The sequence below is a fragment of the Propithecus coquereli genome, unplaced genomic scaffold, assembly GCF_000956105.1.
Source record: "Propithecus coquereli isolate 6110/MARCELLA unplaced genomic scaffold, Pcoq_1.0 Scaffold115, whole genome shotgun sequence".
NCBI lineage: Eukaryota > Metazoa > Chordata > Mammalia > Primates > Indriidae > Propithecus > Propithecus coquereli.
In genome coordinates, this window is record NW_012135525.1 from 5,873,241 (window position 1) to 5,894,500 (window position 21,260).

Sequence of the window (21,260 nt, forward strand, 5' to 3'; positions counted from 1 at the left end):
CTGTCACGTACGCAAGAATATCATCCCTCCCTCAAACACTCATGTCCTAATCTGAGAGTGGCACCATCACAAAGCCTTCAGGAGACTGACCAACCACAGGGATTTCAATTCCCCACTTTCTAAGCTGAAAAGTTTCCTTTAACTAATGATTGGTTGAAAAAGCCAGAAAATACAAAATTTTATTCATTGGTGCCCGAGAGAAGAGACACACGACTTACAGGCCCCATTAGTATTAATAAATAACACCTCATAGGCATGAAGGTCACATGAATGATAAAGACAAATGGTCTGTACTCTCAGGAGCATAAGAATTTTCGGTAAGTTGTGTAATGAGGAAAAGGTGGGTTGTGTAGTCAGCCACACTTTCCTGGGAGGCCACTGGCTGCGTAGACAACGACAGGCCAGAGCAGTGGAACAGAAACGATCACTGCATGGCTGGACGTGAGGGTAGAGTTTTGCAAATCATCTCCAGTCACCAGGAACTCATTATAGGAAAAGTTCCACAACGTTCCAGGAATAATGCCAGCCTAGAACTCATCACTCTGACTTCCTTCTCTACCCAACCAGAGTCACTGTTCTACATCCGGGAACAACACACATGGATTTAATAAACATTTCAGGGAAAACAGGCTGAGATAGGCACATGAAAGTACCCCCCTGGCATCTTTCACAACTCGCGAATAAGAAGCCACCGTGGGCAGCTGCTGCTCATTTTCCCTCACCCCTGACGTGCAGAGCCTATCTCACCCCTCCCAAAATGCAGAGACCTCCTCAGGCTTTTTTCTAGGCATTCAGCACCTACTACTAGTTGTTCATTCTAAGTGCCAGCTTCAGAGTTACTATTCACCATTTATTTAAATGTGCAAAGCTGCCCTGGAAGAGCCCTGGCTATTCCAGTTTTATTGTGAATCTGTAGCCATTTTATCACAACTTCAAAATTTGTCTTTCCAGAAAATATTTCATATCTATGTTTCGATTTTAAATTTTTTTCTCTATAAGCATGTGGCCATCTAAATGTCAAAATATTGACGCAGGTGGGTTGCTATTTCACAACAAAAATCCCTTAAGTAGCACAACAATGTGAATGTACCTAACACCACTGGACTCTACCCTTAAAAAATGGCTAAAATGGTTAAATTTATGTTATGTTTATTTTACTACAATAATAAAAAAAAGAACCCCTTATGTTAAGTTTTCTCTGTATAACCACATTGTTAACCCTATGACCAAGTTATCCCTTAGTAGGAAGTGAGGAAGCTGTTTCCTAAAATACAAATGATAAACTTCTCTGTATTATTAGAAATCAAAATTACAACTGATTAGTGTCTTTAAGACTTACCAATATTTGAATAGCCCAGGGCATGAAGGCACCATCATGACACTTCTACTGAGCTGATGCCATGCTGCATTCAGCAACAGTGTTTGTTCAGGGAAAGCAAAAAAAAAAAAAAAAAATCAGCCTAGATGGCACCAAATCATCCCCTAACCTCAAGGAAGACAAACATCTGCCTCTGAATCTGCAACAAGCCCCAGAAAAATTCCGGCATGAAGAAAGGGCACGACAGCAAAACCACAATCCAAGTGCTGCCCTGATTTAAAAGGAAACAAGACCCCAAAGCCTGCCCAACACAGAGTAGGCAATAAATAGCAACCATCACATGACAGAGCTTCCCCAAATCATTTCCTGGGGACAGGACTGTTTAGGTTAAATCTTTCTCCACACCACCCGCCCCCCGTCCCCTCACCACCATCCCCTTTGGCTGTTCTATAAAAAGAAATTATTTACCAACTGCCTTGACATCATAGGTAATGGAATAATACATCAAATAAGATGCTTCATTATTCCCGCTGAGGCTCAGCTCTAAGGAATGTATTATTGTTTTGGAAGAACTGTAAAAGAATTCCAATAAAGACAAGTGAAAGAAAATACAATTATGTCCTTAACGGATAAGATTTCTTAAATTTGTTGGTCTAAATGGCAGGGCAAGGAACTGCTTTTGAAAGTTGAAATAAATATTTAAAGCTTTTTATCTATTCAACGCAAGTGATTAAAATCTAGCTTCTCCCCTCCAAAAAAGGACTTTGTTTAAAAAAAATTGAAGAGCTCTTTTTTACTTGATGTATTCATTCATTTAATAAGTCCCTCCTCATTTGTTTCTTTCATAGCTGTTTTATAATATTTATTAATTATAGTGTATTATAATTAGTAACTATTCTATTTACTTATTTCCTTGTATTTTGTCTGCATTCCTCAGTAAAATGGCAGAATCCATGTCCTAATTGGTCACCACTGTATTCCTAAGGCCTAACAGTACCTGGCACACACCAGTAGGCTCAAAAATTTTTTAGTGAGCAAAGTCATCATTTCGTTCATTCATTCAAAATGTACTGAATAACTTTATCCCACAGCTACAACCACCATCTTAAGATTTAATAAATATCTATTAGCTGCATGTGCAAATATTTTTGGACTTAGGGGTTTAAGAGGTCAGAAAAAAAGGGAAAGACAGCCTATAATTGCTTTAGAACTTAATTTGACTTATAATACCTTAAACTTTTGCATATAAAGAAACCACAATACAGCTTTTTTCAATATGGATAAAGATTAGTTATTACATTTCATGTTAGCTCTACCTGTTTATAGTTAAATATTTTGGTGCAAGTGTTCTACCATAACTTTAGTCTCTTCCTACACAAACAACACCTTTCAGTAGCCAAACCGTAAATAAAATCTGGAAGGAATGTTATCACTAAACAAAGGGAGTTTACATTACATAATGTAAACTCAGAACAAAAACTATGGTATGGATTTCATTCTTTTTCTAGCCCAGTCTTTTCTAAGACACTTCTATTGCTTAACTTACTGGACAGTGCTTTCACCAGAATGGGGGATAAAAAACAATGTCTTATGTTCAAAGAAAAGTGACCATTTCTTTCCAAAATTTGGTTAACAATAGCTAGTCATGAGGCTCAGGGCAAATCATGAACTCCTTTTTGCACCTGATCCCATTTCTCATCACCACATGGCATTCGAGAAGATTACCCTGGATTAATGCCAATGGCAAGCTCACCACTGAAGACCTTCCTGTTGCCCTACTTCACTGGAGAGTTTAGGAAAATAAAAGCCTTGGCAAATATGAAAGTGCTGCATAAATCTCACGTGAAGAACAAATGTGCTCTATGAGCTGCTACGTGGACCCTGCTTTGATTTATTGGGAACACTTCAGGTATGGATATGGATCTTACTTCTGTACACTGGAGAAACAGAAGCTCATTTCCTTTAGGAGGAATAATTCAGTGTCCTATTGTACTGGTGAATATAATTAATAGCAACATATAGTATACTTGAAAATTGCTAGGAGAGTAGATTTTAAGTGTTATCACCACAAAATAATAAGCACAGGAGGTAACACATATGTTAATCACCTTGGCTTAGCCATTCCACAATATGTACCTATGTCAAAACATCATGGTGTACACCATAAATATATCCAATTTTTATTTGGCAGCTGAATGAAAGAAGAAAAAAGAAAAAAATAGAATTTCAGTGCTTTGGAGACCACATGGCTCTACCCAGCCCTTGATGAATAAGGAACGAGTAAGGAACCAGAGGCCCAGAAGAGGTGCCAGTGCTGGGACTATCTGGTGGAACTATCTGGTTCCAGTGCTGGGACTCTCTGCTTTGTCCTCATCTGGTGCTCTTTTCACAACAACAGGCCATGACTCCACGGGTACAAGTAGCCTCCAGGCATCCTTTCTCATTACCCTTGTGCCACAAAACCCAGAGGATGCTGATGTGACACATGAGGCTCTTTGGAATAAGGGGACTTTCAAGTCTGTGAACTCTGGGTGACCCACGTGCAGATGCCCACGTGGCAATGAGACGCTGGCCTCCATTTCGGAAGCACTGAGACCAAAAAGAGGGGAGAGGAGTCGGGGGGAAGGAGCCGGGACAGGAAGAGAGCAAAGACTGCAAGAGTCAAATAAATGAGGCTTTCTTCCTTTAACTGCCGCTCGACTTACTCCAATTCACACCCACACTTTGAAAAGAATACACTTATCCCCACATTTCCTAGTGGACAATTTTTAGCCATTTTTTCAAATGGCTCTTTTAAACTCCATAATTACCATAAAATACAGTTGTTATTTTCTGAAATATTAATGACATAAGAAAACTCCTGGCTTATAGGCAATTCTACATGAACCACCTCACTATTTCTGAAATGCAAGTTAATTCCTGATAAGTCACTATTTCCAGCCCTGCTCTCTCTCCTGAGTGTTCCTCTAAACATCTTCACCTAGATTTCAAAGCGAACACATTAGTTAAAATTATATTCTTTTCTTCCTCTAAAACAGCTCTCCTGCGAGATGTTACTATGTTTGTCATTTTCATATTAGAAACCTGGAAGTCATCCTTCATTCTTTCGTGTTCTTCTTCATTCCACTACATCCTATCAAGATTCTGCATGTCAATTTCCTGCTATCTGTCCCTTTACTTTCCTGTTTGCACACCTCCCCAATGGCCTTCTTCACTTTACTGGTCCTGTGTAAGTGGCTTCCTCTGACCACCAGAGCACTTAGTCACCTGATCCCCTCTGTTCCACAATGCTTGCACCAATTTCTGAGCTACACTATTGGTAACTACACTGATCGCCAACAAAGTACCTCTAGTCACAAACAACTGACAGAATCTACTATCCTATCGTGTCCTTGCAGAGGTCTAACACAGTGCCCTGCACTCAATATTTAATAAAATACCCATCCCTAAGGATAAAGATGCACGGCTCTTACTACCCGTACCAGTGGGTCAGTGGGCTATAGAAGGAGTCGATGAGTAGCCTTAGAAGGACCTGCATCACCTCCAAGAGCTGCAAAGCCACAAGCTGAAAGCAAAGCATGCATGAGGAGGAAAGACAATGGCCATCAGAATCAGAAAGGCAAATTCTTGTGGCTGAGACACGAAACGTTCCTTGAGCCACAGAGAGAACTGGCAGCTCCTAAAACAAGAAGTTGCTTGGATTTTCTTTTTATCTCATTTTGCCAAACAAAACAGAAAAATTTTTGCATTCAAAATGAAAGTTCAGTTTGCCCTGATAATTCTTCGTGGGTAGCAAATCCCATCCAACCACAGCCTATCAGTCCCTGACAATTTTCCATTTCATAACAAAGGAAAAATAATATTTCTAATAGTGACCAACTATCCTATTACACGAGAACTTAACAAAAGAAAGAGAAAGAAAGAAAGAAAGAGAGAAAGAAAGAGAGAGAGAGAGAAAGAGAATGAAGAAAGAAAGAAAGAATATCTCTACTAGGGAAGTAAATATTTTTACTCTAAAATGCAAAAACATCAACATATTTAAATAAAAACAAATGAAATCATTTCCCCATATAAAAATCAAAAAAGTGTAACCACAAATAAAAGTTACAACCACTCAACTCCAAACTGAGACAAGTTGCCAAAAATATTATAGAACTGTGTGTGATTTCTTCCAAGCAACTAAAGACATGGAGCTTCATCCTACAACAGCCCTGCAGTCTTCCCTCTACCTAGAAGATCGAAACACTGAAATGGAAGAGTCTTCTCTGAAGAATCAAATCACCTCTCATATTTGTTCAGTGTTTTATTGTTTATAAAGCAATTTTGAGTGCATATTTCAACTGATTTTAACACCAATTCTGTGAGGAGTTATCCCCATTTTGTAAGTAAGAGGACTGAAGCTCAGCTGCCAAATGACTTGCCCAAGATTTTGCAGCTGGTGACTATGCTGGAAGCCAGATCTCATGGCTCCTAGTTCAGTATTCTTTACAGTATTGACATCTCTTATTTGTCTTATTCACTTACGGATTCAAAATGACAGCCTGGCATGAATCAGGGGAGGGAAGAGAGGAGGAGGAGGAGACATGTATGGAGGAATGCACATCATAATCACCTCTACAACAACCAACTGTTAAAAACCTACTTCCCAGGCCCTTTACCACACAACAGCTCCTTAAGAACCACCATAGCATCTTTTTGTGTATGTTGTGGGGATGTGAGGCGGGGGAACAAGACATCACTATGTCTTACTGCTTTGATTCACAAAACAATATTTACTGTGTTTTCCCATTAACAAGAAAGACAAACGTGAGGTTTTTATTAATATTTTTCTTGAAAGAGTACATGGATTTTAAAAAGATGTGAACTTTCAGTGTAGTAAGCAGAACACTGAATTGGGTTTCTTCCCCAGCTTCGACAACTGGATAGTCATATGACTTAGGCAAATCACTTATGTTCTCTAGGTCTAGTTTTCCTCGTTTGAACACTAAACTAGGAAATCTCTAAGGTCTCTTTCAGTCCTGCAATATCACAATTCTACAAAGTTACTTAGGCCCAACCATACACACAAAACAATGTGTTAGGTTCCAAAACGCTTGAGTGAATTTGAGAATTCAAAAGTTATTTGGACTGTTAATGTATCAACTCAAAAGAACAGAACAAATGCAGGAAAATTAACTTTTTAATAAGATCCAAAGTGATGCAGATATATTAAGTGTAATATATAAAGAAATGGGAACTGTTAAAACAGTCTGAGCCAGTCCAGAACACCCCACAAAATGATGCCCCTTTAGCTACAACTACTGGAGAGGGCCAGAGATTAAGATGAGAAAAACACTTCCTAATTTGGTAGCTATTTTTATCTACAGTTGTTAGAGTCAAGAATGATCATGGCTTGGGGTTGATGCAAAGAGGGATTGGGTTGAGAAGCAATGAGAAACAAAGTTAAATAAGTAGGAAGGGACCTGACTGTGATGAATGTTCAACACCAAAGTAGGACATTTATTTAGCTTTACCTGGGAGGCAACAGAGAGTTGTCAAAGAAACACTGAGCATGGATGTAAAATGATAACCGCTGTGTTTTAGGAAAGAATTGTGTAGCCTGAAATCATTTACACTCTCACCCCTCTCAGGAGGCTCATTGAGGAACTTTTTAAGAAAGCCTCCATTGTATAACTACATCACACCCAGTTCTAACACAGACCTTGGGCAGTGAAAAAAGAATTTCCAAATGATTCGCTGATTGTTTAAATCTGTAGACTGGAGTTTCTCCCAAGAAAAAAAAATGATTTCATCAAATAATATTGGGAAGTGCTGCATACTATATATTCCTGTAACACATTCATAAAATGCAAATAACTAACATATTAAAGGCTGCAATCAGTTTTGTGGAAAAGAATATTTTCAAACTGTATATGGCTGCATTTCTCACACTTATCTAGCCATGGAAGTTTTTCATACAATATTTATTAACCTGGTGTAGAACAGGCATTTCACAGTATGCCCTCTCGGAAATCATATCATGAAACGTTTAGTTCTAAGAGAACAAAGCTGAACAGAAAATTAATCCATTAGGAATTGACACAGACACAAAATGCATACACAATTGACCTCTGAAAAACCCAAGTTCACCTATACATGGATTTTCTTTAGCCTCTGCTACCCCTAATATGGCAAGACCAACCCCTCCTCAACCTACTCCACGTGGAGACAATGACAATGAAGACATTTTTGAGGATCCACTTCCACTTAATAAAGTAAATAAATTTTTCTTACGATTTTCTTAATAACTTTGTTTTTCCTAGCTTACTCTATTGTAAGGATAAAGTACATAATACATATAGCATACAAAATATGTGTTATCGACTGCTTATGTTACCAGGCTTCTAGTCAACAGTAAGCTATTAGTAGTTAAGTTTCTGGGGAGTATTATGCAAATTTGTGACTACATGGCAGGGGAGGGAGGTGTTCAGTGCCCCTAACCTCTTCATTGTTCAAAGGTCAATTGTAATTCCCTTTATCAGTAGTAGAGATCGATATAAATTTAGAATTTCTCTCTGTACTTATCCATACTCCGCATCAGTGGTTCCCTACCTTGGCTACATATTAAAATCACCTGAGGAACTTTTTAAAAAAATACTAATGCCGAGGCCTCATTCCCGGAACAATTTAAATCAGAGTCTCTAGTTTGAATATCAACAGTTTTTAAAAAAGAAAATTCCTCAGACAAAACTTCACCCAGGGTTAAGAACACTGCTTTATTCCATCCCAAAATAATTGGCAAAAAAAAAAAAAAAAAAAGAACACTGCTCTAGATTAAGAGTTTAGTACCGGCCGGGAGCGGTGGCTCACATCTATAATCCTAGCACTCTGGGAGGGCAAGGCGGGCGGATCTTTTGAGCTCAGGAGTTCGAGACCAGCCTGAGCAAGAGTGAGACCCTGTCTCTACTAAAAAAAATAGAAAGAAATAATCTGGACAACTAAAAATATATAGAAAAAATTAACCGGGCATGGTGGCGCATGCCTGTAGTCCCAGCTACTCGGGAGGCTGAGGCAGAAGGATTGCTTGAGCCCAGGAGTTTGAGATTGCTGTGAGCTAGGCTGACGCCATGACACTCACTCTAGCTAGGGAAACAGAGTGAGACTCTGTCTCAAAAAAAAAAAAAAAAAAGAGTTTAGTACCACTAAAATAGTTGATGGTAGAACTAGAGAAATGGGGGTGGGAACATGAATTCCAGTTAATAATCTAGCTAGAAAATCTGCCCCTGAAAAATTGAAAATTGGCTGTATTTACTCTGTATATGATACTGGATCTCAAATATTCTTGGCCTTCACTTTTAAGTACTTGTTTATCATTATACTGGTGATTTAATGCTAATACTAGAGTAAGCTAAACTGATAGCCAATGATTTCTTTAAGGGAATCTTTAACTTCACACAAACAGAACCAAATTTTCTATTATTTGCCAACTTTAAATCATTTTTATCTATTTCTCAGAAGTTTTAGTTTGATTTCCATAAAACACAGCCAGAAGTAAACTGCAAAGCCAAAATCTTCAACTGTTTTCCTGGAAAATACATTTTTAAAAACTACATTATCATAGACGGTCCAGAACTTAGTTAAATGATGCTAACCATTTATTTTATAGCCGTTACTCTGAACTTGGCAATTTTATCATCCAAAATGTAATGAATGTATCACAATAATTGAAAATTCATGTTTCAAAGCACAGTTAAAAGTTAATCTGCCTGGGAATGCATTTATCATCCATAAACACAGCAGGAAGAAAAAAGAAATAATAGCTCCCTAAGCCCAGCACTAAAAAAGAAGTCTGAATCTGCAAAGCAAACTATATTGCAAAATGTTCAGTTGTCGTATCATTTTTAACTCTCATCGAGCAGACAATGAATAGAAACAATACAATCTCCTAACTTTATTTTAGATTTCAAATCCTTCCACTTACCCTCTAAACCTTTTACGTAAAAGAATTTGTGAATAATTAGCTCAGATGAAACGATACCATGATATTTATCACTTTTTAACTAATCTGTTTTCTGGGCCATATGACAGAGAAACAGTCTCCTCTGTCCCTTACTCTGCCTTCGCAAAGGCAATCAGTTGGTTCCTTCTGCTGGAAATGCCTTTCCATTGTGCTTCCATTAGGATATTTAGGTCATGGAGCCACAAGTCTGGAAGGCGTCTTAACCTAATCTGAAAACTGCTCTCTCTCTGCTCAGAAACTCTTTCTTGCCGCCTTACCCAACATACTAATTATACTCTTTTTACCTATCCCTCAAAACCCAACTCCTCAGAGAAGCCGCCTTCCTTGATCACTCAGAGTAGAGAAAAATCACTCCTCCCATTTCATCTAATACAAGCTCTTGCCACACTAAGTGGCACTTATTTGCTACTTCTCTGGAGTGTGACCCTCTTGAGGACAGGAGCCACAGGGACTCCTTTTCCCCTCTACAGTCCTGTACCTACACAGTGTCTGGCTCACAAGGAGGGCAGTAAATGTCTCGTGAGTGGCATCCTTAGCATCTCCGGGAAGTCTGCACATAGTCATTGACCCCAACCCCTCCTTATAAGTATCTTTTCCCTTCATATTGAAAGCTCTCTGAAAGTCAAAATTACTTTAGTATTCCTATGGAACCAGGAAGAAAGGAGAGTTTTTAGATTCACAGATTATGAGGTAGCTCATCATATTGTTAATGTACGAAAAGGATAACAAAGTAAAGCGATACTCAAATGAGAAGAGACATATCCATATTCCCATTAAGTACTGAAAAATACTACTTCCTCAATTTTGTTAATTTCTCCCTCTCAATGTACTGGCTGAAGCCAAGAAAAGCTTAGGCTCTCCAAACCTACAAACTTAGGACTATGCCACGAAGCTTTTCAAACAGCACCTCCTACTGACTCACACATGGACCATTATTTCAGCAAATGCCATGGAAAAATACAACAGAAAGAATTTCTATTTAAGAAAACAAACAACTCCAACTAATTGAGCTTAAAGTTTTCTTATTCACAGGGGATTAAGGTTTCTTGGTAACTCCAGAGTGAACAGACACGTAGGAATGGAAGCTAGTTTTTTTCTTCTTTCAGAAAAGTAATTGATGATGAACTCAAGAAAGAGAACCAAGCAGGAAACATAGAAGCCTCTATACTTTTCCTACAGTCAGTTTCATCTCTGGCTAAATTCCCTCCTTCCCCACCTATCATTACTTTACCCATTAAGAAACAGAAAATTTGAATGGCCAGATGATAATCTAGTATGACAAAAGTAATAAAACTAGTAAATGCTAAGGAAGAAAAGCCATACTTAACACTTCTAGACCATTATAATTAAAAAAAAAAAAAAAAGAAGAAGAAGATAGGCAATGAAGTTTATTTTCCCACCACTTACAATGCCAGAAGATAGCTCCTTTTAGGATAGGATTTACATCCAAACAAATAAAAAAGAACCTGCAAAACAGCCAGTTTGGGACAAGCCACAACTGTTAAACACACAAAATGAGAGAGTAACATTCAGAATATTTAATAATTTAATTCAAGGATCACGTTACTGAGAGGCACAGAGTAACATTCTCCTAAACCATTATTAAGAAAAATAGAAAAATGTTTATATGCTATACTAACCTCTCTGCATGTTGGCCGGCTACAAACTTCCCACAGAAAATATAATAGCGATGAAAACAATATTAATGCAATGGCCAAAGAGAAGGAAATTATGATATGTAGGATAAAAGCCCACAACAAAATCTTTTTGGAAAATAAGAAGGTCAGCATTTGTTTTTTTCACCTAAGATAATAACAATGACCTTTGAATAATACTGGCAACTGACTAGCAAAAAGAATACCTTGAATAAAAATATTATTCTTACATAGTATATATGTTATATACAGAAAACATTCATCATACACTGGCATAGCATGGTCTAACATTTTAAAATACACTGTAGTATTGCTGCTACATACATATTTTAAATGACAAATTTGGGGGAATATCTTTTGTCTTATCTAAAGAACACTGTTCCTTTAAAGATACACCTTAATTTGAGTCACTCATTGAGGGGTTAAACTACTGTACACACGCCAAATTTTGTTAAAGTGTGAGTGCATAAACTCTTTGAAGAAAGGAGGGTTATACAATTATTCCAGTAACTGAATGTCTTTTATGTATCATAGTCTGACGCTTGATTTAGGCTTCGTGGAGTTTCCTGGCTACATCAGGAGAAGGGGAGAAGACTCCAAGGACACCTATAGACAAGAACCTGAGAAGCATCATAAACTATGCCAGTTCCAGGCAGGAGCACCTCTCGCTCTGGCATGCCTGCTTCTCTGTTTTCTGAGTCCTGCTACCCTCCATGGACGGGTCCTCCCTGCTCACACCCAGCTTCCTCACCCTCATGACACTGGCTTTCCCATGGCCAACACCATCACACTCAGTTTCTCCCTCACCCCAGCCAACGTCAAGACCTTCCCCATTCTGTTCCCACTCCCACTCCAGGTCTTAGCTCCCTAATTCGCTGAGATGAGTCTGGCTTCGCTGAGTTTATAGAGCACACCGCACAGATCATGTCCACTGGATACAGAGGGTTCATTATTGAGTCTGGTGCCCAGATCTTGGCCCAGTCAGCTGGGCTGGAAGAGCTGGAGGCAGAGTCTGGTGGTGCGAAACAAGGCCTGCTCCTCTCCTTCCTGTGGGAAGGCAGGAACACACACATAACATATAAAGTATGTTTCACATGAACCAAAAACCACAGAAATTAAAAGTACCATTCAGAGAGAAAAGCAAGGTAAGAGTTGAATTAGCCAAAAGACAAATTCTAAAGCAACGTATTTTGTCTAGATAAAATGGGAAAACGCTAAACACGTCACACAAAAGGTTATTCTTTAAAAAACAGAAAGAGTCCCACACTTGAAGACAGAACCAATTCATGAGAATCGGTCTCCCAGATAGAATTAAAAAAGTGAAATATCAGAGGCACAATCTTCAGGAACAATCAACTTTAGTGTGATTTTGAAAATATGACTATTTTAACAAAACATAAAAAACTACAAAATTCATACCATTTATTTTATTGTATTAATTTGCCTCCAGCCTTTTGGCCCCTCAAAACACCATAGGGACCCGAATTCAGAGCTTTACTTAACAAAACTTGCAACTTTAGGTATAACTTCTCTCCCTACAGAAATTTAGCCCACAACAAGAGCATAATTGCTAATCTAAAGAAAAACATTCATCTTTTATTAACAATAGTCAAGCATAAAGTCAGAAAAGCACTGTTCAAGTCTTGGCTGCCACCAATTAGCTGTCTAAAACTTTGGGGAAAAAAAATCCAAGACTATTTAGACCATAATATCCTTTTCTAGAAGAAAGAGACAACACCACAACCAGCTTTAAATTGTATTGATTCTTCTATGAACTCATTTTAAATCAGTAAAGCTTAAAGTTCTTTACTAAATGTCACCTGAGCTAGACTAAAAGGCACACCACCAATCTCCTCATTGTATAAACTGTCACCCTGTGGCTGAGTTCTTGTCCCCAAGTAATCTATGGAGTCCAGAGTGAAGGGAAAAAATCATACAGGAGTTCTGACTATGGAGTCAATGTCCAAATCAGGTGAAATCTCCCAGAGTGATGCTTTTTACACTTTCATGTTCCAGCCACCACATCTGCCACGTGGTCTCCAAGCTAAATGTCTGGTTAAGAGCTCGGAGTGAGAGACAGAGCATGTGAGCTCTATCTATGGAGGTCTTTACCTGCCAGTGTCCTCATTTTATGTTATGTACCCAGCAATGATATTAGAGCCAACCTTTCCCCTTCAGTTGGGTAAAGAATGGCGAAGAATGTCAATTTTTCATGTCTGTGATCAATTCAACAGTGCCTGAAACTTATATAATCTTTAGGTACTTCTGGTACATCCATATGGCAGATATGATGGCCTCGCTATAATTCTACTAGTCAGGCTATATCCAAAATACTGTACCCAGATATTGCTGCCACATTTAAAATAGGATTTGATCTTGCTACTGAAAGTGAATAGGACAGTAAGGGGTCTGAAAGCTAAGTCATATAATAAATAAGAAACTAAGTATCTTTAGTCTGAAGAAAAGAAGGCATACAGGTGTAAAAACCATCTTCAAAATTTTTTTATATCTCTGGATGGCAAAACAAAGGCAAATGAATGAAAGAGAGAGAGGGAAATAAATTATCTAAAAATTAGCACTGCCTAAAAATGATCTACCTTGATGATCTGAGACTTGTTTTGTCTTTGTAACTGTCATAGGTGATACAGAAGTAACTTTAGTACCTGATGGGAAGTCTGACTTAGATTTCTTTCAACAAAAAATACTGCATGTTCATAAATTACAATAATTTATGAATCCATGGGCAGCCTCAATCTCTTTTAGCTATTATTATCAGCTTTTCTTCATAAAATGGTAGTTGCTATTAATCCTGATTATAAAAGCAATAGAGGTTCATTAAAGGAAAGTACAGAAAGAAAATAAAAACCAATGATAATCTCACCACTGAGACAGTCATGGTTAACATTTTGGCATAATTCCACCAAGTCATTTTCTAAGCATAAATACATATAACAAAATTAGAGTCAAGCTATTTATATAGCCTTTGTCCTAATTTTTGTATTTATATTATAACCAATCTCAAAAATCATTAAATATTTACAAAAAAGCATGATTTTGATGCCTACATAGTTAGTAATCCAATGTTTGAATATACCAAATTTCAAACCTTACATTGTTGAGGACTTACGTTATTTTTAATTTAATTTTGTTATAATATTGCCACAATGAATATCCTTATACACTGGCCTTCAGACACCTCTGATAATGTTCTATGTATATATTCAGACTGAATTTGTCCTATATCCCTCCAAGATATAAAAACAATTTGAACCATATGACAATGGAAGTACATAACTAAATACACACAGACTACCTAAGCAAATGCAAAACTCCTATGACTGAAACTAATCAAACTTAATCCTTCCTCACAAACAGCTAATGCCTCTATCTTCAAAAATTGCTTGACTCATACAGAAATGTTTGCATATACATATTATCAGTTTATTAGTGAAATTTTGGTTTATCTGTGCAATGTGGAAATAGTTCTGAAATCTTAATATCAACCATAAATAAGGAAGTTTGTATATCAAGATCTTTCAATTAAGGGAAATGCTGACAACTGCAAGAATTAAGGTAGACATTTAATCTATACAGGGAGAGCACTTTACAAAATAATATACAAACCTTTCTAAACTAACACCAGTAAATCCCTTAACTTGGCCTTTCCATGGTCACTTGCACTGCAAGTCTGAAATCGAGAGTCCCACCTTGTGACCCTTTTTAAAAGACCTGCTTTCATGAATTCAATTTGATTTTCTACACAATCCAATGCTTTGAGTTTGGTTTCAAGAAATCATTTTTATCAGTAACAACTAAACTTTCATCACACGTTGATTTAAGATCATTCTTCACTTGAAAAAATTGTACTAGCAATTAGGTTACATTTGTTATTATTAAAACATACACTTTGAAAGAATCTCAGTGACATTCCTTGCTTCCACAGTTCCAGAAAGGATTAAAATAGGAAATGTGGTTTTCATAAAGCATTTGTGTGAAATGATTGGCAAAATACACAGCAAGAATAAGCCATTACAATGCAACTCGATGCAGGTGACTCTACAACATGCTGAGAGAATATGGATTCAACACGCAGGCTTCCTGTGTCCAAATGAACACAAGGACATAACTCAGAAGGCTAGAAGAATGGATGATAAGCAAACCACTTTAACAACTGCCTAAACGATGCTCAGACAACCTTTTTGGGGTGGGGGGTTATTCCTTTTTTCTGAGTCCTTTAAGTGGCAGTTATCTCTATCCATACAGTAGCATAAAGAGAACCATGATCACAGATTCTCTCACTGAAACGTTCTCAGGACAATAGCACCGTGATCAGTAGTAAGAACTCATTATGCCTGAATGTTAGCTTTAAGTCCTAAGAGTCTATTAGTAATGACATTCATGAATGATAATTTTTACTCAAGTTTGGGACCAACATTGTAATGCTACACAGCCTTCTCGGTGAACCTTCATAAACCACTGTGACATCTGAAACTCTTCGCTGTATATCCTTTTATAAATTTGAATTGTGAACCAGGTAAACATACTACCTATTGAAATACTAAAATTAAAGCTTTAAAATATCCTGATCTTATTTTTTAATCAATCAAATTTGATTTGTTACGTTTAAGCATAAAGACTCTGTTAGAAAAAGTACATTCATGGGCTATAGTTAATTGAATTCACTTTTAAATAATTAAACCAAAATTTATTTCTATTACTAGAGGAATAAGATCCATTCAAAATATAAAAACAACAGCCACTGGGGAGAGTAGAAGCAATTTTACCATCTCTGCCCACCCCCCAATAAAAAGATCCATTTAGTCCCCATCTCAGACCACCTAATATACTCATTTTGAGCTATAGAGGGAGCCAAATATTTCTCCCAGAAATTTTCCCCAGAAGACACTACTTGCTACTTTCCAGTCTCAAAATGCCAAAAGTAATTTTTTTTGCCTAAAAAGGATGCATTTGAGGGTGATAAAAATATACCACATGAGCCACCCAACAGTATCTCATTTATGTTAGTCTTACTGTTAGCCCTTATGACAAGCCACTTTATAGGTCAGTTTTTCAAAGAAATACCAAAAAAATATTTTAAGAGTGTAAAATATCCCTACATTTGAAATATATGATGTGCACTTTAGGGAGAAATACTGTACCTAATCCCAATGCAATGGAAAACTTAGCTTTCCCCAATCACGATGCTGACTGGACTGGGTCTTCTTCAGTAATTGGGATTACAGATTCCTAAAGCATTTTGCTTTGATGAGTCACATCTGTAATACAATCACTGTACCCTCCACACCTAGCATACTGTAACACATTTTCCCCTCCAAGATCTGGTCATAGTCATTTCATAAGAGAAAGAAAAAAAGAACTGATTAAAAGGAAACAGGACAGACGGTGAGTAAGCCATGAACAACTGCCCAAAGAACCATAAAAAACCTGGAAGATCGTTTCCATGTGTTTTAATTAGAGTTGCCATTAGGAGTGGACAAAGAACTAGAGAGAATATTGATAAAATTGTATCCCTTCCCACCTTTTGTAAGTACAGTTAAAGCCAAATAATAAAACGTACAATTAATGGAGAACTTTGCAAAGTTTTAACACAGAAAATACATTTGGGATATTATCCAATGCAAATACGTAGTTTAATTTATAATCTCATTAACTAGGGAATATTAAAAATCACTTTATATACATTTTTAATATGCATAGAAAAAACACTATCAATAGTTCTCTTTCAAAAGGTAAGATCACAGAATTTCTCTCTTTTCGCATGTCAATTATATATTTATTCTAGACAAAAACAGATTTAGTATAAATGACTAGGCAGTTAAAATCTATAGATCAAATTGAATACCAAAATGTAATATTATACCATTTACAGTTTTAGTACATTTTTCTAATTCTAGTAAATTTTTCTACAGAATCATTTTCTCCATTAAAAGATGTTACAGATTGTACTGTCTTCCACAAATTCATATGTTAAGTCTTAACCTCTGGGACCTCAGAATGTGACCTTATTTGGAAATAGGGTCATTGCAGATGTAATAAGATGAAGCCATATCAGAGTAGGGTGAGCCCCTAATCCAATATTATTGGCATCCTTATAAAAAGGGGAAATCTAGGCACAGAGATACACACACGAGTATATCATATGAAGATGAAGGCAGAGATCAGGACACCAAAAGAACCAAAGAACACTAGTAAACCATCAGAGGCTAGAAGAGAAGCATGGAGCAGGTTCTCTCTCACAGCTCTCAAAGGAATCAACTCTGCTGACACCCTGATCTGAACCATGAGACAATAAATTTCTCACAGTGAAATCACCCAGTTTGTGGTATGGCAACCCTAATAAACTAATACAAAAGGTTTCAAAGGATACCACATGAAGACATTACGTTTTGACTATATACTTTTTTTTCCCCTTAACAATCTGGCTTTTAATGAATAATGCTTGCAGAATCACAATTTTTCTCCAAATGTCCCAGTCCCTCCCAACCCTCATTATTGCCTTTAGGGAAGGCCACATAACTAAGTTCTCTCCCACAGAATGTGAGAGGAAGTGACAGATGCCACATCCAGGAATAGCGTATAGAAAATTGGGTAGATCTCTGGAAAAAACAGTAACTTTGATTCAAGGGGAAAAATGTATAGTAAGCTGAACAACAGTGTATTGCAGCTTCAAATTTGAGACAATATATTTGACAATCTTACTGTCAGTTAAGTTGAAATTTAAACTCTTTGTGGCAATATACGAATTCTTATTCTGAAAGATATTTTAAAATTTAGTTTTATTGTTCCCTAATTCAAAAATTTTAATGAGATTACTTTAATCAAATTTAGTAAAATTTAATTACCATAATCATATTATTATGATTTTACATTTATTTTTATGGTACAAAAAAACATAAAATAGTACATAAAAGTCTCACACTCCTTCTCCAATCCCCACCTGGGGAGAGCCATGATGAAGATAGGTAGGTATCCTTCCATACTTAGAAAACGTTTTTAAAATAATTAGAGTATTTGAACTTTAAACTCAGTTAAAGAGTTTTGTTTGTCACGCACACCCCAGAGTCAAAAGCAAAAAACATTCCAATAAGAGGCATATAGATCATATTTACATTATTCTAGGAGTAGGAAAGTATTTTTTCAAAGATGCTAGTAAGCAGTGATATGGCCTATTTTTCATTCTCAAATGTTTCCTAAAATGCCATTATGTGGAACTAGAATACATGCGACTGGATCAAAGTTCCTGGAGGACAATTCAATAGTTCTCCATTACTTCAGTCTACTGTAGATGAACTATAGTGTCTACTTCTGTCTAGTCAAAACATTGAAAAATTACTCTTCTGGAATGTGGGATGTTTGCCTTTTAAGTTACAGGTTTTTTCCCAGGGTCAATGTCCAAATTTCATATGTACACTTGTCTATCGAGAAGACACTTTCAATTGAACTAAAGTAGAAAATGAAGAGATTAAAAACTACTCCCATTTAATTATTTAGAGACCTTATTAACCTGTGACCAAGAATGGAATCTACAATTCCAACTCGCAGTTTGTGGGATGCACACATGTTCCTGCCTCCAAACATGTGTTTCCATTTAAACCGCTGGAATGTATACATGGCTATGCAAAGAATGATAAATATCAGTAAATCTCCTGAGAATGAAAGTCCTTTATGACCATATACACTGTGATTTGACTCAGCTCTTAAAATGTCTGCAGCAAAGGTGAACAGTCTGCTTTTTACACCTATCTGTGAGCTACAGAAGAACAATGAAGGAAAAAAAATCCTTTCACAGACAGCATCTATTTGTACCATCACGACCAAGCCAAGACAAATCTACCATTTCTGCTATTTGTATACTCTTTTTACCCTTATTGGTAAGCCTGCCCCAGCTAAGGGCAGGGCATTCTGAAATGTCCACGTATTGAGTACAAGTTGTATATTAACCAATGTCAGATAATGGCAAGTGAGGGGCTTGAAGCACAGTACATAAACTTCAACAGCCTGAACCTAAAGCAGGAGTGGAAACTGGTGGTCTGGAACATTCTATCTGACCAGCACACCATTTTAATTTTCTTAAATATAAATTCCTTTAGAAAAGTACACCCCGATATAAGGAAGGCACTTTATCACATGGGATTACGTACCTCGCCTGGCACTGTGAGCCCCTCATATGAACCGTGCCAGCCAAATGTTTGAAGTATGAATGCCGCACGAATTCATCCACCTCTGAGCCTTCTTACCTCCTGTTTCTTTGCCTTCAAGCAAAAACTTCATTAGATTTCCCCCGGAAAGAACCTGCTTAGAATGGTTAAGTCCCATACAACATCCCTCCCTTTCCTCACTCATGCTGAGTGTTTCCAACTTTCTTATTGAAACCTATCCTCCCTCATATGGAAGGGGAACTTTCAAGAGCTTCTAGCGGCACTGTTGAGACAGGCAAATTTCCTCTCATTACCAAAGCAAAAGTAAAAAAAGCAACTTACCTTTTGAAAAAAGTCTTCCCCACTTCTGCCTTTTCCTTCAGCAGCAGCTGTAAATAAAAACGTATACATTTAAAATAGTTTCTCTTTTCAATTTATGTATTCAAAAAACTTTCAAGCATCAGGCATGAGAATACAAAAGCAAATAAGATGCCAGCTTTGCTCTTCCAAAGCTGAGTGCCTGCTACCATGCCTCACCCGGGTGCAAAGGTGATAAAGAATAAAATACCAATCCAATCGATTACACATCTTTAGATTATGTAATACTCCTTTTCATGGTCTGAAAGACTCAAATCTCTACACACTTCGATGAAATTAATCTTGTCCTTTCATGGTTAAGAAACTATATGAACAAATATAACTATCAAAGTAATCAGCTATAGTGCTCCAAGCATGTCCTGTGTGTAATAAATCCCAGGTGTGAGGTTGTCTTGTCAACAGGTGGCTCATCCCATATGGTCTACTTCTGGGCTATCTCAGTTTTATACTTTACAATGACTATACAATCTACTAAGATTTTAATTGGCATCATATACTACTTTAATTCGTTCCTTCATTTGCATATAGAAAGAAAGAAAAAAAACAACATGAGAACTCAACAGTAATGGTGAAGGTCACAGCCAACAATAAAACTTCATGTGAGGCCGGTGCAGTGGCTCACACTTGTAATCCTAGCACTCTGGGAGGCCGAGGTGGGAGGAATGCTTGAGGCCAGGAGTTCAAGAGCAGCCTGGGCAACGTAGCGAGACCCCATCTCTACAAAAAGTAGAAAAATTAGCCAGGCGTGATGGTGCATGCCTGTAGTCCCGGCTACTTGGAAGGCTAAGGCAAGAGGATCACTTGAGCCCAGGAGTTTGAGGCTGCTGTGAGCTATGAGGACGCCCCCGCACTCTACCCAGGGCAACAGCTTGAGATTTTGTCTCAAAAAAAAAAAAAAAAAAAAAAAATTTCCTTTGAGATTAATTAAAAGGTCATTGTATCTGAACATCATTTTTTTTTTTTTTTTGAGACAGAGTCTCACTCTGTTGCCTGGGCTAGAGTGCCATGGCGTCAGCCTAGCTCACAGCAACCTCAAACTCCTGGGCTCAAGCAATCCTCCTGCCTCAGCCTCCTGAGTAGCTGGGACTACAGACATGCACCACGATGCCTGGCTAATTTTCTCTATATATTTTTAGTTGTCCAGCTATTTTCTTTCTATTTTTAGTAGAGATGGGGTCTCGCTCTTGCTCAGGCTGGTCTCAAACTCCTGGGCTCAAACGATCCGCCCACCTCAGCCTCCCAGAGTGCTAAGATTACAGGCATGAGCCACCGCGCCCGGCCCTGAACATGATTTTATATCTCAACGATATCCTATAAATACAGGACAAACCCAGTTCTCTGACAATGTTCATAAGTCTATGACTCTATTTGTGGTGAGCAATGGGAAATTTGACCAAAAGGAGGAATGAGAAAAAATAGCATCTTGCTTGCAACAGCCTCATATTGCATCTTTCAGAGGGCAAACACCAAACAAGACTCTGATTCTGGCGTAGGGTGGAACAATGCTTAGCTGGAGAAGCCAACCACTGGCCAGGACAAAGAAAGGAGCTAACGCAAGAACTCCCGGAAGCTGGTCTGGAAGACCATGGTAAACCACATGCCTGCTGTGCAGGACCACGGCAGGGCAGTTTTTGTTGTATATGTGCGTATGTGTCCAGAACACTTGTTAAAATGACTAAAGACCCAAGAAGTGTGGCAGATGAATCACTTAAGAATCACATTTGTCACTTAGCAAGTTTTGACAAGCACCT

At 37.6% G+C, this 21,260-nt stretch overlaps 1 protein-coding gene across 1 annotated transcript in view; it reads right to left on the minus strand.

The window, feature by feature from the left end:
• Window positions 1-21,260, minus strand: part of BICC1 (BicC family RNA binding protein 1) — a 273,849-nt gene that overhangs the window by 164,492 nt on the left and 88,097 nt on the right. The window contains exon 2 of the mRNA XM_012657443.1: window positions 19,474-19,520. Coding sequence (XP_012512897.1) covers window positions 19,474-19,520 — 47 coding nt within the window. The remainder of the gene's footprint in view (window positions 1-19,473; window positions 19,521-21,260) is intronic.